The following is a 12,266-nucleotide window of genomic DNA, read 5'->3' as shown; positions in this document are numbered from 1 at the left end:
TGTTGACTTACAACTGTAACTGTATGGAAACCAAGGGCTGAGATCGGAGCTGTAGGGAGAATGATAGTTGTCAGCTACAGGTTGCAGTTCGGGAGACTCTGATTTTGACAGTCCACACATGTGCTGCTTTAAAAGACCTTTGTGCTCAGTAAATGTAGGCAAGCAAGCTTGTGGGCACCACATTTTGTTTAGCACTACATCCTTCCTGTGTCTGACTGGTGACTCTTGCGTTGCCAGGTTTGATCTGCTGCGATATTTCCTTCATACTGAAACAGCCCCTGACTTTGTGTAAGGTTCTCTGTTCTTAAGGTTGCTGTCTCCTGAATACTGAATGGCTTCATGTTAAACACTGCATTGTATATTTTATCATTGTATGTTATAAAATAGCTGAAGAAATCAAAAGCCGAAAACATTTACATCACTCTTTAGGTTTGTGAGGCAGTCTTGTTGTGTTTGTCCTTTTATGCGTTGGTCTGTATTGTTCGGTGTTTCTGCCTTTTATCAGTCAGAATATCTGCTACAGTGAGCTCTGCAGGAGTTTGCCCGGGAAATAAAAACAAGTATAATGGGAATTGGGATTTTGATTATATACGCAGCTTTCTTGTCCACCATTCCCTTAATTCTCCACAGATACTCTTCATGCTTTAACTTTTGCAAAACTATTCATCCCGGTCTTGTGGTATCGCATTTACAAATGGCATTAGGGGCATAACTGGGGCATTAGGACCCACACTGACCGCAGGGTGAGCGCCCCCTGCTGGCCCCACTAACACCTCTTCCAGCAGCAACCTTAGTTTTTCCCAGGAGGTCTCCCATCCAGGGACTGACCAGGCTCACACCTGCTGGGCTCCAGTGGGTTCCCAGGTGTGAGTTGCAGGGTGATATGGCTGCTGGCTTTTGCCAGATCATTCAGGTGCTGTGTTCCAAGCCCCTACGGGATATGAGATTGTTTTTTGCTTCTGCCATACAGGCCAGCTTTGTGGAGTTACTAGGATATTGTTGACTGATGCAGTTTTCTCCTATCTCAGCCCCTGCACTCTGGTTCTTGTTGGCCTTGCAGTGGTACCACTCACTAGTTTCCTCCTTTCCCAGCTGCTCAGTAAGCTGTCAGTATCTGGGTGGTATGATGCACCTTCCTTTTTATAGATGATTGAGTAGGCTGGGCTTACCGGGGATATTAAGAGACTTTGATATTTTTTTTTCTGCCTTTCTCGTAATCTGTGCCTTTCAAAGACTTTATCCCAGACTTTCTTGGAAAGCCCCTTGGTCTTCATGCTTCTCCCCTTGAAATTCACTCCCCAACTAAGGAACCTCACCAAAACCGATGTTTTTGTCCTGAAATCATGAGAACTACTATTGTGGCACACAGAGGCCACTTAAGTAATGGTGGTTCATTAAGGCTTGGAGTTTTTTTTCTGTGCTGTCCTCCTAGGCTGAAATTGAATTATATGAGCATTGTTCTATTGTTTTCCAGTAAAAACCTTAAAACGTGTATTGGCAGCTTTAGTATTTTAGTTTGTGTTTCTTTTTCGTAACTCTGAAAGCATCCATTAATCAGACACCGTGGATCCTGTGGAATGTAAAAAACCTTATAAACTACAAAAAAAAAAACGGCTTTGTAATGCCCACATTTTTACTGAATAAGTGGAATCTTCTTTGACATTGTTCAGATAGGATTTAACAGGATTCCTGTTATTCCATTACTTTATATTATTTTTTTACTATTTTAAAATATAGGACATATGTTTATTTCTCTTAGACTCATGGCAGGTGAAAAACCGAATGGATACAGCTAGAATCCAGATCATGAAATTTTTTAGACTTTTGTCTTGCCTTATGATTCCCTGTAAAGCTGAATGCTAGTGGTTAACAATTAACACACTGAATATGCTTTGCACACCTGAATCTTGCCAGTAGGAAAACAGATTGATTTCCTTCTGTGAGAGAATCAAGAACAAATTTAGGCCTGGTTTTGGTCACATATTAATGTGGTGGCACAACTGCTCAATTGGCTTTCGAATAATGGGAGTTAATAATTCACTTCAACATTGGAGAAGCAGTTTTTAAACCAAAATGCCTTGAAAGAAATCATGTCATCGTTGCACTGATAAGCGGTGTATAAGTAACCCGAAAAAACTTTTCGGCCTGTAATGTATTGTAACATCTGTAGTGAATGCATTAGGGATGTATTTGCTAACCCAAAAGTTAATGAGTGGAGGTCTCAGTCACTAGCGCACACCCTTCCCACTGAGCTATTTAATTGCACATCACACTGCGGCTACCACAGTGGTTAGCAAAAGCTTTCGGCTCATCTGCAATGCATCGTGTTTGTGGCTGTCTGGTAGGTCTTGTAAACGAGCTTCCACACTACGCACATGATCTAGCCTGCTTTTAAATAAAGCTTGTTCCACCTTCCGCTCTTCAGAAAGCTGTTTTTTTTTTTCCCTCATTGTTGATAATGTTGTTTTACGTTTTTTTTTCCCAGGTTTTCTCAAACAATGATGAGGCACCCATTAACAAAAAGCTTCCAAAGGAACTTCTCCTTAGGTGAGTGTCTAATCCTTCTTAAGTAATTAGGAACGCTAATCCATTCCAGTGAGAATGCTGTGCTGGCTTGTAGCAGGCCAAAAATAGCGTCTTGGAAGGTTATCGGTAAAAGTTCAGGAAGACGAGTGTAAAATATATTCATGGTTCCTGGAGAGGTTCTGGCATCATAAATGTGTTGTAAAGAGGATAGGAATAATCCAGACGGCTGGAAGAATTCAAGGATATTTGGGGGATTGTGTTTCTTAATTCCCAAAGCAAAAAATGAGGCAAGGGTGACTTCAGTGTCACACTTCATAATGTGATTGTCATTCCCACCATATCTTTTGGAATATATTGTTGTGGGTTAAGAAAATGTTTGAACTTGCCCTTGAGCTGGAAGATGGCTGGTCGTTGGGTCTGTGCTTGTGTTTTCAGTGCAGGTCCCAGGGTTTGTAGCTGAGAGAGTTGTCAATGCTGTTCGTGTCTTTGTAGTACGTTTGCTGATTCCACAGGACTGGGAAGCGGTTCATCTCGGGAGCCTTATTTCGACGATTGTTCTCGCAGTAGGGCATGGTGACCACAAAGGGCTTCAGGAACTGTAAAAAGGGAATAAGCTTCACATGAGTGGTACCTTTAGAATCCATTTGTCACCTTTAGAAGGACATTGTTAACATCCTCACCTGTTAAGACAGAGAATCTACTGCAGCGCCATTTATGATGTATTAAGAAAAGAAATAAGTAACCGAATTCCTTGCCCACCCTCCTGTATGTGAGTTATGTTTTATATGACATTGGGATAGCAACATAATGTTATCTTTTATGTAGATCCTTACGTGCGTGCAGGAAAAATATGTATCAAACATTAATATGCTTTAAATAGAAATAGCAAAAGAAGGATACAAAAGTAACTAGGTTAAAGGAGAAAGCTCGCGTTAAGACAAAAACTGTGGCAAAGGCTTTTTCTTGCTTTATTTTCATCTAGGGACACAGCCGTCCAGTATCCTGAAACCTCAGGAGGCGATTAGGGAAATTCTAAATTAATAACCTTACATCAGCCCTGAAGTATGCAGGAAGCCAGTGCAGAGAAGGCAAAAAGATTGGTAAATGTATCCCTTTCACTCCAGGTGCAAATGTGCAATGACCTGGAAGACCTTTTTAGATGAAGTGACCATTTTATCTAAGAAAAGAAGCTTTATATTAATTACATTCATGGTGAAAGAAAGCCATATTGCAAACTATGGGAAACAGACTTGGATAAAATAACAGTGCGTGTGGTGGAGATAGAGTACAGGGAACCTTTTCAAGAATACCAGGGAAGGAGTCTGTTTAAACACTGAGCTGTGTGTTGTTCTTGGAGGCTGCCCAAAATGAGGATCTCTAGACTGCCTCTAACCTCTTGGCTGAAACGCAGGTCACATGTGCACTGTGTGACACAGTACAGGCAGACTCATTGTGCAGTTCTGGAGTGCAGAAGACTCCTCTCCACCCTCTGCTCACAAGTGCCTTTCATTTGGTAATCAGAGCTAATTCAGTAGCACATGGGCTTTCTCGAATGACACCCTGTCTGTTTTTTGTGTTGTTTCTAAAAATGTCCTTTTCACTATTCATTGAGTAGCTTATAACATCGTTTTGTTTTTATTACTTAACCATCTCCCACCTGGAGCCTTGCTGTTCGCTGCTCGTGTCAAAGGCTTCGTCTGGTTCGGAGACTGATGTTCACAGCTCGAAATCTGCGCAAACGACACGAGCCAAAAAGACGCATGTCCATGCCAACCAATACTATTCCCACTTCTGAAAAGAAGGGAGATTTCCAGAATTCCTTACCTGTCCTGACAGGTCATCATGGATATACAAAAGTAAAGAGTTCAAATTAGCCCATTATAGCTGTATGCTCTGGAAATTTGGATTTCAAATCACAAGATGAATATGAGACAAAAGCAGGGAATATCTCCTTTTACCTGATGGTATTTGCATAAATATGCATAAATGTTTTACCATTATACAACAACAGCACTTTCATTTTGTTCAATGCCCCACATTTTAGATGAGCATGAGTACTGGGACAAACGGGTTTACAGGCGTTTCTAATTGCCAAGGAGTTACACGTTGGCAATACATCTCACACACATTACAGAGCTGTGGGGGTCTAGGCTGAGGCCTTTTGAAACTGCTTGCACTTGAATTAGTCAGCAAAAGCCAACATGCAGTCCAGAGAACTCACTGTGACAGAAAAGAAGGTCATTTGGAAATTTGAGAGGAAAGAAAATGAAGGATAAGATCAGAAATGAAGAAATCCGTAGACGACGTAGGGTGGTGGATGTGGTTGAGAAGATGCGAGAGGCGAGGTTACGGTGGTATGGACATATCATGAGGAGGGACGTTGAGGAAGTAACAAAGAGGGTAATGGAATCTGAGGTGGAAGGTAACAGGGGAAGAGGCAGGCCTAGAAAGAGATGGATAGATTGTGTGAGAAAAGATATGGAGGTATGTGAAGTGAGTGAGGAAGATGTGCTCGACAGAGACAAGTGGAGAAGAGCAACCAAAGCAGCTGAGCCCAGGACAGTCTGGGACTGAGGCTGTGGAGAAGAAGAGGAAAGAAAATGACCATCAGAGAAATTGTTCAGACTCTTGGCACTGCAATATTAACCAATATTATCCAATAGTCCCGAAGGGTCATGGATATAAATGTATTGTGCCAGCTGTTCGTGACAAGGGTGTACAGATGTTCATTACACAAAAACATGTATCTCAGTATTGTTGTAGGTGGCTCAATGCCTTAGTTTGTATGTCTTTTCATATTGAAATCATTTCACTAATTACAATGCAGGGTTTTCAAGTTTTCTTTGAGTGTCTTTTCTGGTATGCTTCCAAGTTGATTGCTTTCACTTTGAAAATCAAGCATGCATGAAAATCAGACCTTTAAAGCTCTTGGACCTAATTTATTGCTTATGCAATCAATGTTCTATCCAGTCTGTTATTGATATGTTTCAATTTTAAGTCTTGTTGAAGCTTCACAACCAATATTGTCTTGTAAGCACTAATGACTCTTTAAATTCAGGATTATTCCACTATAAAGACGTTTAAAAGACACTAGAATGAAAACCTCATTATGCCAAAATTTGATTTTATATTTAAACTATTGTTACAAGTGACACTTCAATAAATATTATTTTAGCATGTGCCTCAACAGATGCAAGAGCATTATAAATATAATACAAGAATGATTACTTTTGCCAATATTCAGTTAGTGAAAGGTATTGGTAAACACCTGCATTGGACAAAAAACATGATCCCATCTTTTCTTTCTGAAACTGGAGCTTCTGGTATGTGAAAGGAGCACACCTAAATTGGTAATTGTCAGTTTCAAGTCCCATCAGATCCACGCACTAGTGCGTTTGTTATCAACACCTATCAGTAAACAATAACGCAGATTTTTACAGTAGTAAACTGAAAAGGGGCATTGGCTTTTGATGATAGCCCCACTCTGCAGTCACACTTAAGCAGGTTTGAGTAAGCAAGTACCTAAAGCTTCAGCATAGAGGAATTCAGTTTCTGTGGTTTGTTATTTTCTGCATGGTTTGGACACTCTCCATGTGTCAGCACAGAATTTATGGTGAGGACATTGAGCTGACTGGTGCTTGAACATGGATCTAATAAGATAAGCAATAAATAATATACTCTAATTTAAACTTTGAATGAATAAAATAATTACATGACTCACTTTATTTAGAATAACAACCAGAGTCTCTGAAAGGGGCATGTTGTGATTGGCTTTTCCAAAAGGGAGAGAAACATTACATTGGAGCTATTGGAGCTATAATTGATAGTTTTACTCCTTTTTTTAGTTGTATAGATATTCACCATTTAATATAGTTCTTAAGATCTGCTTCTTGGAAAGAATGTAGCAGTGTTAGGTAGCAGCAGTGGAGCACCGATCAGGGAGAAAAATTAGCTTGCAGCTCCACAAGGAAGAGATATGGTACATGCTGGTTGCAAAACCCCAGAGAAATGTACGTAGGTCAAAACTGAGTGTTGAACAGACTGGTCTTCATTTCTGACCAAGCTATAGAAGTGTCCTTTACTTTTTGAATATCCCAGAATATAATGAGGTGACTTTGTGGTGGTCTACTACAGAGTGCAAACATTTTAAATGAAAGTGGTTAATGTTCACAGGAGTGTGAGTACATTTAACAGTTACGATTTTTGGGTGTGAACATTCCCTTGATCTTCTTCTGCTACACCTTATAAAAGGCAAACATGAATATTAGGAGGGTCTGTAGTTTAAAGTGTAGAATCACTTAGGGATGCCGTCTTAAAATTATACTTTATACTACGAAGACTACATTTAAAATATTGTGTACTGTGTTTCAAAACAAATGTTTTTGCTCTGAATTCAAAGAAGAGAAGCTCGAAACATTCCTGTTTGTATGCACTTAGCGTACATCATTCTGACATTAAATTATAAGACAGTCTGACTGCATACATAATCCATCTCCCTTTCGTTCAAGACCCCACAGCGTACTTGTAGTGTTGCACCTGACTTAATACATTTGCGCTGTTGTCTGAAAGTAGCGTTGTAGTGGCGCAGAAATGTTGAACGATTAGTTTAGGACAGCTCGGTTCCAGTTCAGTGCAGACATGGTTAACATACAGATGCACGTGCCTGGTTAAATAAACACTCTTAATGACCATCTGTCTTTTTCGTTTGGAAAACTAATCCAGTTCTGGCAAGCAGAACTCTCCTTTCGGTGCTGTTGAGATCAATCTGTTAAACGGTGCTAAAGCTACTTCTATTCAATTTTGAAATTTTTACTGTTCTAATACACTTATTTTTTCAGGTGTGTATTAGTTTTCTTTCTCTGGAGTCTTTTGTGTGCAACACATACTCTAAGTAGCCACTTTGTACCAAAAAACAACATTTTTTAAATTCATAATAAGCAGGTATGCCTCGTGGCAGGCATATACTTTTTATTTCCTTGTTTCCTGAGAGAGGGTCATGATTTTTAATCGCATACCTTGCTCTAAGGTATGGTTGTCACTTAAGGAAGCCCGTTCTGGCAACAGAAATGAGGCTGGAGCACTCACTTTGGCTTTTGAGGTTGTACGATGGTTTGGTACATAAAAGGGTTAGGAAAGAGGTAACGAGCTCACACAAGAACACAGAAAGCTTGTTCATAAAGTGTGGCTCCCCCCCCCCGTTTTAAAAATAGCTTGTGGCGTTATTTGGGAATTCCAGAATATTTCAAGCATCTATAACACTCCCAGGCTATTCGTGGCACAGCCCTGCTACTCCTGTACTGCACTTGGTAGAAAGCATGGTAACCTAGCCAAACAGAGCCCTGCTGTGGACACAAAACACCTACTGCAGTCCAGTCCCAGTGTGGATTACCCCAAGTGACCTTTTATATAGCAATCTAGCACATTCCATAGGAATAAAAAATGGAATAAGGATGGATTGTGTGGGGCACCACGCTCACGTCTCTGATCAGGAGATGGGTTGAAACTAAGACCCAGAATATCTGGGTTAAAAAATTCCGGGGGCGTCTTGTCATTTCTGTCATTTGGACAGTAGGGGTCCGAGAGCATCTTGAGCTGGTCTTCCTGCTTATTGACTGGATGAATTACTCCAAAAATTGATAAGGAAGTAATTATACTCTCTATTGATCGTTGTCATGACACTTGACTGTTTTAAATCCTCTGGATATTATTGTAACATAAGCTTTTATAGCCTTTTATGTTTATCTGCTTTTTAACTGTTTGATTCTTCAACCATACCAGTAGGTTTTTAAACAATCTCTTGAGATTTCATAGATAATTCTAAGGTGGCTAATTTTATTGGCTGGTTTTACTGTTATTTTCTTTTCTTAAGCCATCGGTATAAACGAAATTATTTCAAGTGAACTCATCAGTGTTTGGTTTCAGTGGAGATTAATGCTTGTCTTTTTAGTTTGTCTGATTTCTTGCACTCGGGGTACGAATGCAGATGAAACCAGTCTGTGGTTTAGTGATCGTCTTATGTCCATTTGAAGCAAATGTTTGTTTTGCCTTCTTAATGAGAAAATAGTAACCCGACAATACATGTAATACGTTACATGCGAAAGATTACAAACGGCAGTAGGCTATCCAGCTTATCTGGTTTGTTTGGGTCCTTGCAGGAGCTAATTGATCCGCAAACCTCATTCGGTTGGTTCTTGAAAAAAGGCAGAGTAACACAGTCAACTGCAACACGACTGAGCTCTTTGTTCCAGACTCATGGCCCTGTGTGTAAGAAATCATTGTGTTTCTACTCGATTCCTCCTCTGTTGTAAAGCAGAAAGAGTATTGTCCTTATTATTAGTATACCAGAAGGCCTTGCCAAACTTAAAAGGTCAGAAAAGCATCTGCATGTGCCAGTTTGAAATCAGTGTAGAATCCAGGTGCCAAGCGGACTATTTCAAGGGATAAAAAATGCAACTGTTCTCAAGTGATGTAACCAAAGGTAGCCATGTTACTACAGCAGATGTGCCAAGCTACATTCCCCCTGGAGCCTCCTGATTAGCTCCTAGCTCACGTATTGTTTCAGTTCATGGTAACCGCTTAGGTGGGGCACAAACACCGATACTAACCAGCACATGCTGTGTGTGTAGCCTTCACCCTCTGGGCTGTACCCGCCCATTCACTGAGCGCGCCAAAGCAGCAACAGTTCCTGCTGGTGTCATGTTGCTAGTCCAAGACCCAGCCCGCAGAGAGCATTTCTCCTTGCTTTGTTGCCTCCTTTTGGGAAATCTGCGAAGATCGGAAGGCAGCCCAGCTATTTGCAAGCTGTCACCATTTTTTTTTTCCAAGATCAGCAAAGCCAAGTTGTACAGCAAAGCGGTGCCAACCTGTTTCACACTTCCTTAGCGCTCCACACCCAAGCGGAGATTAGCAAGGCTGACTCACAGGAGACCGTTTTAGCTGTGCGTTATTCCTAAGGCCTAGTAGGAGGGACCGGCTCTGTCAGGCTGTAGCTGCTGCTTTCACATTGCCATTCATTTCTGACCAGTGTTTGGCTTTTCCGTCGCTCTCCAGCTGACACGCACTGTTGTTTGATGACCCTATAGGAGGGCAGAGTAGAGAAAATGGCCAAATTCGTTTTCTGGAGCCTCGTCTCTGAATGAAATAATCAGAGATCGTAATAATCAATCGTTCTCTTAACTGGAGCGGACAGAAAGCCAAAGCAGGGTTCAAGGGTGTATCCATTAATAGCAGTGGAGGCATGTCTGGTGCTTTTCGCCGTCATTTGTGTTTTTCTGATGAGTTAAATGTTTATACTGTTCCCTGCCCCCTAGGTTGAAAGGCAACACTTTGCCCCTTGTTATCACGGCTGCTCAGCTACATCGGGTCTTGGCGACATGTTTGGTTGTGTGCCCCAGATGGGATCAACACTATCCTCTTGATAATAGAGGACCTGCTTTTCGTAACTCTACTGCATCTCAACACTTCAGTGTTTTCCCTACTTGATCCTAAATTGCAGACTCGGTGAAAGTAGGTTTTAGGTGTTTTTCTGATGTGTTTCTCAGGCCCTAAATCACTTTAAAATACTGTACAAAACACATAGTCCTTCTTCCAGTTCCTTCCTTTCAGTCTTAGTCTAGACTCACACTGCTATGTTGAGTGAATAATTCTTTACAAGCATTATCCAATATTTTAAAGGTTACAACTATATTATACTGTATATCGCTTCTTTCCCCCTCTCCCCCTGTATAACGAGGAGAGGGACACAGATCCTGCTCTCAGCATGTACTGTGCCTGTGGCCTGGGCAGGTTGCACTGTTTGTCTCGGCCTGCTTTGACCTCTTGCTCTGCTGGTGGGTGAGATGTTATCTGTAGTGTTTTGGCTGGAGTTGTGGGTTCAGCAGCAGCTGGATCAGGGCTGTTCAGTACTGCACGCCACATATCTTGCCACCCGCTCTCTCTCGGGGTAGGTTTTTCTACCCTTTGTCCTTATCTGATGCAGGGTAGTTTTCTGTGCCACATTGTTCCCTAGTGAGCTTGTGTGCTGTTTTGCCTAGTCTTCTAAGTAGAGATTTTTGTTGGCTCTAGTATTTCACCTCTTTTGTCTTTTGTGTTGTGTTCGTATGTACTTGGTCTTGCAATTAATATCCTAGTGAGGGTAGAGTGCCATACATCTCACTTTTTTGTTCATGTAATGCTTGTAAGGTCTTTGAGTTGACTGCTTCATGCTGTGTCGATTTTGATTTCTGATTTAATCTCAAGTGCTTTGTTTTCAGATGGGTGTGGATGTGCCTGTGAGTTTGAGGCCGAGCTGTGCTTCTGAACAATCTTCTGAAGTCTAGTCAGTTGTTGTTGATTATCTGATTATCGTTGAGCCTTTGTTGTTTTTCTTGGATCTTTTTCAGCCCTACTTGAATTTTCTGCTGAAATGAGACAGTGCTTACTGTATATACTGTATAGGTATCGGCATTTCTGTGGGCTCTTTTGTGAAGAATCTTTTCCGGTTTACAGTTGATCAAGGTGTAACCAGTCAGAGATTAGGTCAGCATGTACAGCTTCCTATGAGAAAAACAGTTCATTCAATCCCTAGATTGTTCACAAAAGATAACAAGATCATTTGGATTGAAGATATGAATATCAGCTTACCTCAACAAGACCTAAAATTAAATGTGCCTTGCTTCAAAACTCTAGAGGAGTGCAGCCCTTTTTTTAGTAGTGTTTTTAGCTAGTGTCCCTTCACTTACTGCTAATCATCTAGGTGCACTTTCAAACACACTTGTAAAACATAGAGGTGATGCTGCGTCTTCATCCATACTGTTTAGCAGGAGTTGTGATTAAGGATGGTGGCAAGTATGGAATACATATTGGGTATGTCCCTGTTTTCTTGAGGTTCTCGAGAGATCTATGTTTCAAATACTCAAACTTGAATCTTTCTATGAAGAGCGGTGCATCTTCGCTTGGGCGAGGTCATCTTCTGTGCAGGACAGTAGTCTGTTTAAGCACGCTTTTCAGAGTTCTCTGGCGACCAGCACTCCCCCAGGCTAATGTTGCATCTGTGACTCCATCTTAATCTCCGCCTGGCCCAGAATGAAAGGGAAATTTACATCATCCCTCTAGACACCAGCCGCTAGATTAAATACCGTTCCAATCCTGTTCATCTTGATTACAGCCGATCTGATCCTTTTCTCTCTGGGATGACTAGGTTGTCTTGAATAGTTCTGTGTTTACAGCCGTGCAGCGCTACTGAAGGGGCGAAATGTGTGTTGCATACAGTAAAAGCCATTATTAAAGAGCAAATGGTCTATATCTAGAATTCCCCCTTCGTTTCTCAGGAGGCAGCAACGTAGATTCCTGTTCATTTTGTTGTGCCACCATGGAAAGTATGTGGAAGACGAGATGGTGACCAACATTTTTCATTTTAATATTAACCCAAAGGCAAACAGCGTAGTGGCTCAGAAAGGATGGAAAGTCAGGAAGTGGGGAAACACTCCTTTTTTAAAAGCTGAAGTACAGTAGTTCAGGTGGGGAGCTGCGTCAGCATGCGTTGGCTGCAGAGGAACGTGTAAAGGTTTAATCCACGCTGAAGAAAGGAAACACAATGGTGTGGACCTGAAGAAACGTTGTGTTTCCGATCTTCTCCTTTCAGCGTGGAATAAACCTTTACATGTTCCTTTTTTTTTTTTAAACTGCCTTGTAGGCATATTAAGAGGGACAGGCAAAGAAGGCTGGACATGGGGTAATTGAATCCGATACTGTAATTGACC

At 41.2% G+C, this 12,266-nt stretch overlaps 1 protein-coding gene across 3 annotated transcripts in view; it reads left to right on the top strand.

The window, feature by feature from the left end:
• Nucleotides 1-12,266, top strand: part of fbxl2 (F-box and leucine-rich repeat protein 2) — a 60,625-nt gene that overhangs the window by 15,990 nt on the left and 32,369 nt on the right. For all 3 annotated transcript variants that reach the window (XM_069195202.1, XM_069195201.1, XM_015356889.2), the window contains exon 2: nt 2,486-2,547. In XM_069195202.1, the coding sequence (XP_069051303.1) occupies nt 2,486-2,547 (62 nt within the window). The remainder of the gene's footprint in view (nt 1-2,485; nt 2,548-12,266) is intronic.

This window comes from Lepisosteus oculatus, chromosome 10 (assembly GCF_040954835.1).
Source record: "Lepisosteus oculatus isolate fLepOcu1 chromosome 10, fLepOcu1.hap2, whole genome shotgun sequence".
Lineage (NCBI taxonomy): Eukaryota > Metazoa > Chordata > Actinopteri > Semionotiformes > Lepisosteidae > Lepisosteus > Lepisosteus oculatus.
Note: the sequence above shows the minus strand (reverse complement) of the source record. Positions and strands in the feature narration are given on the sequence as shown.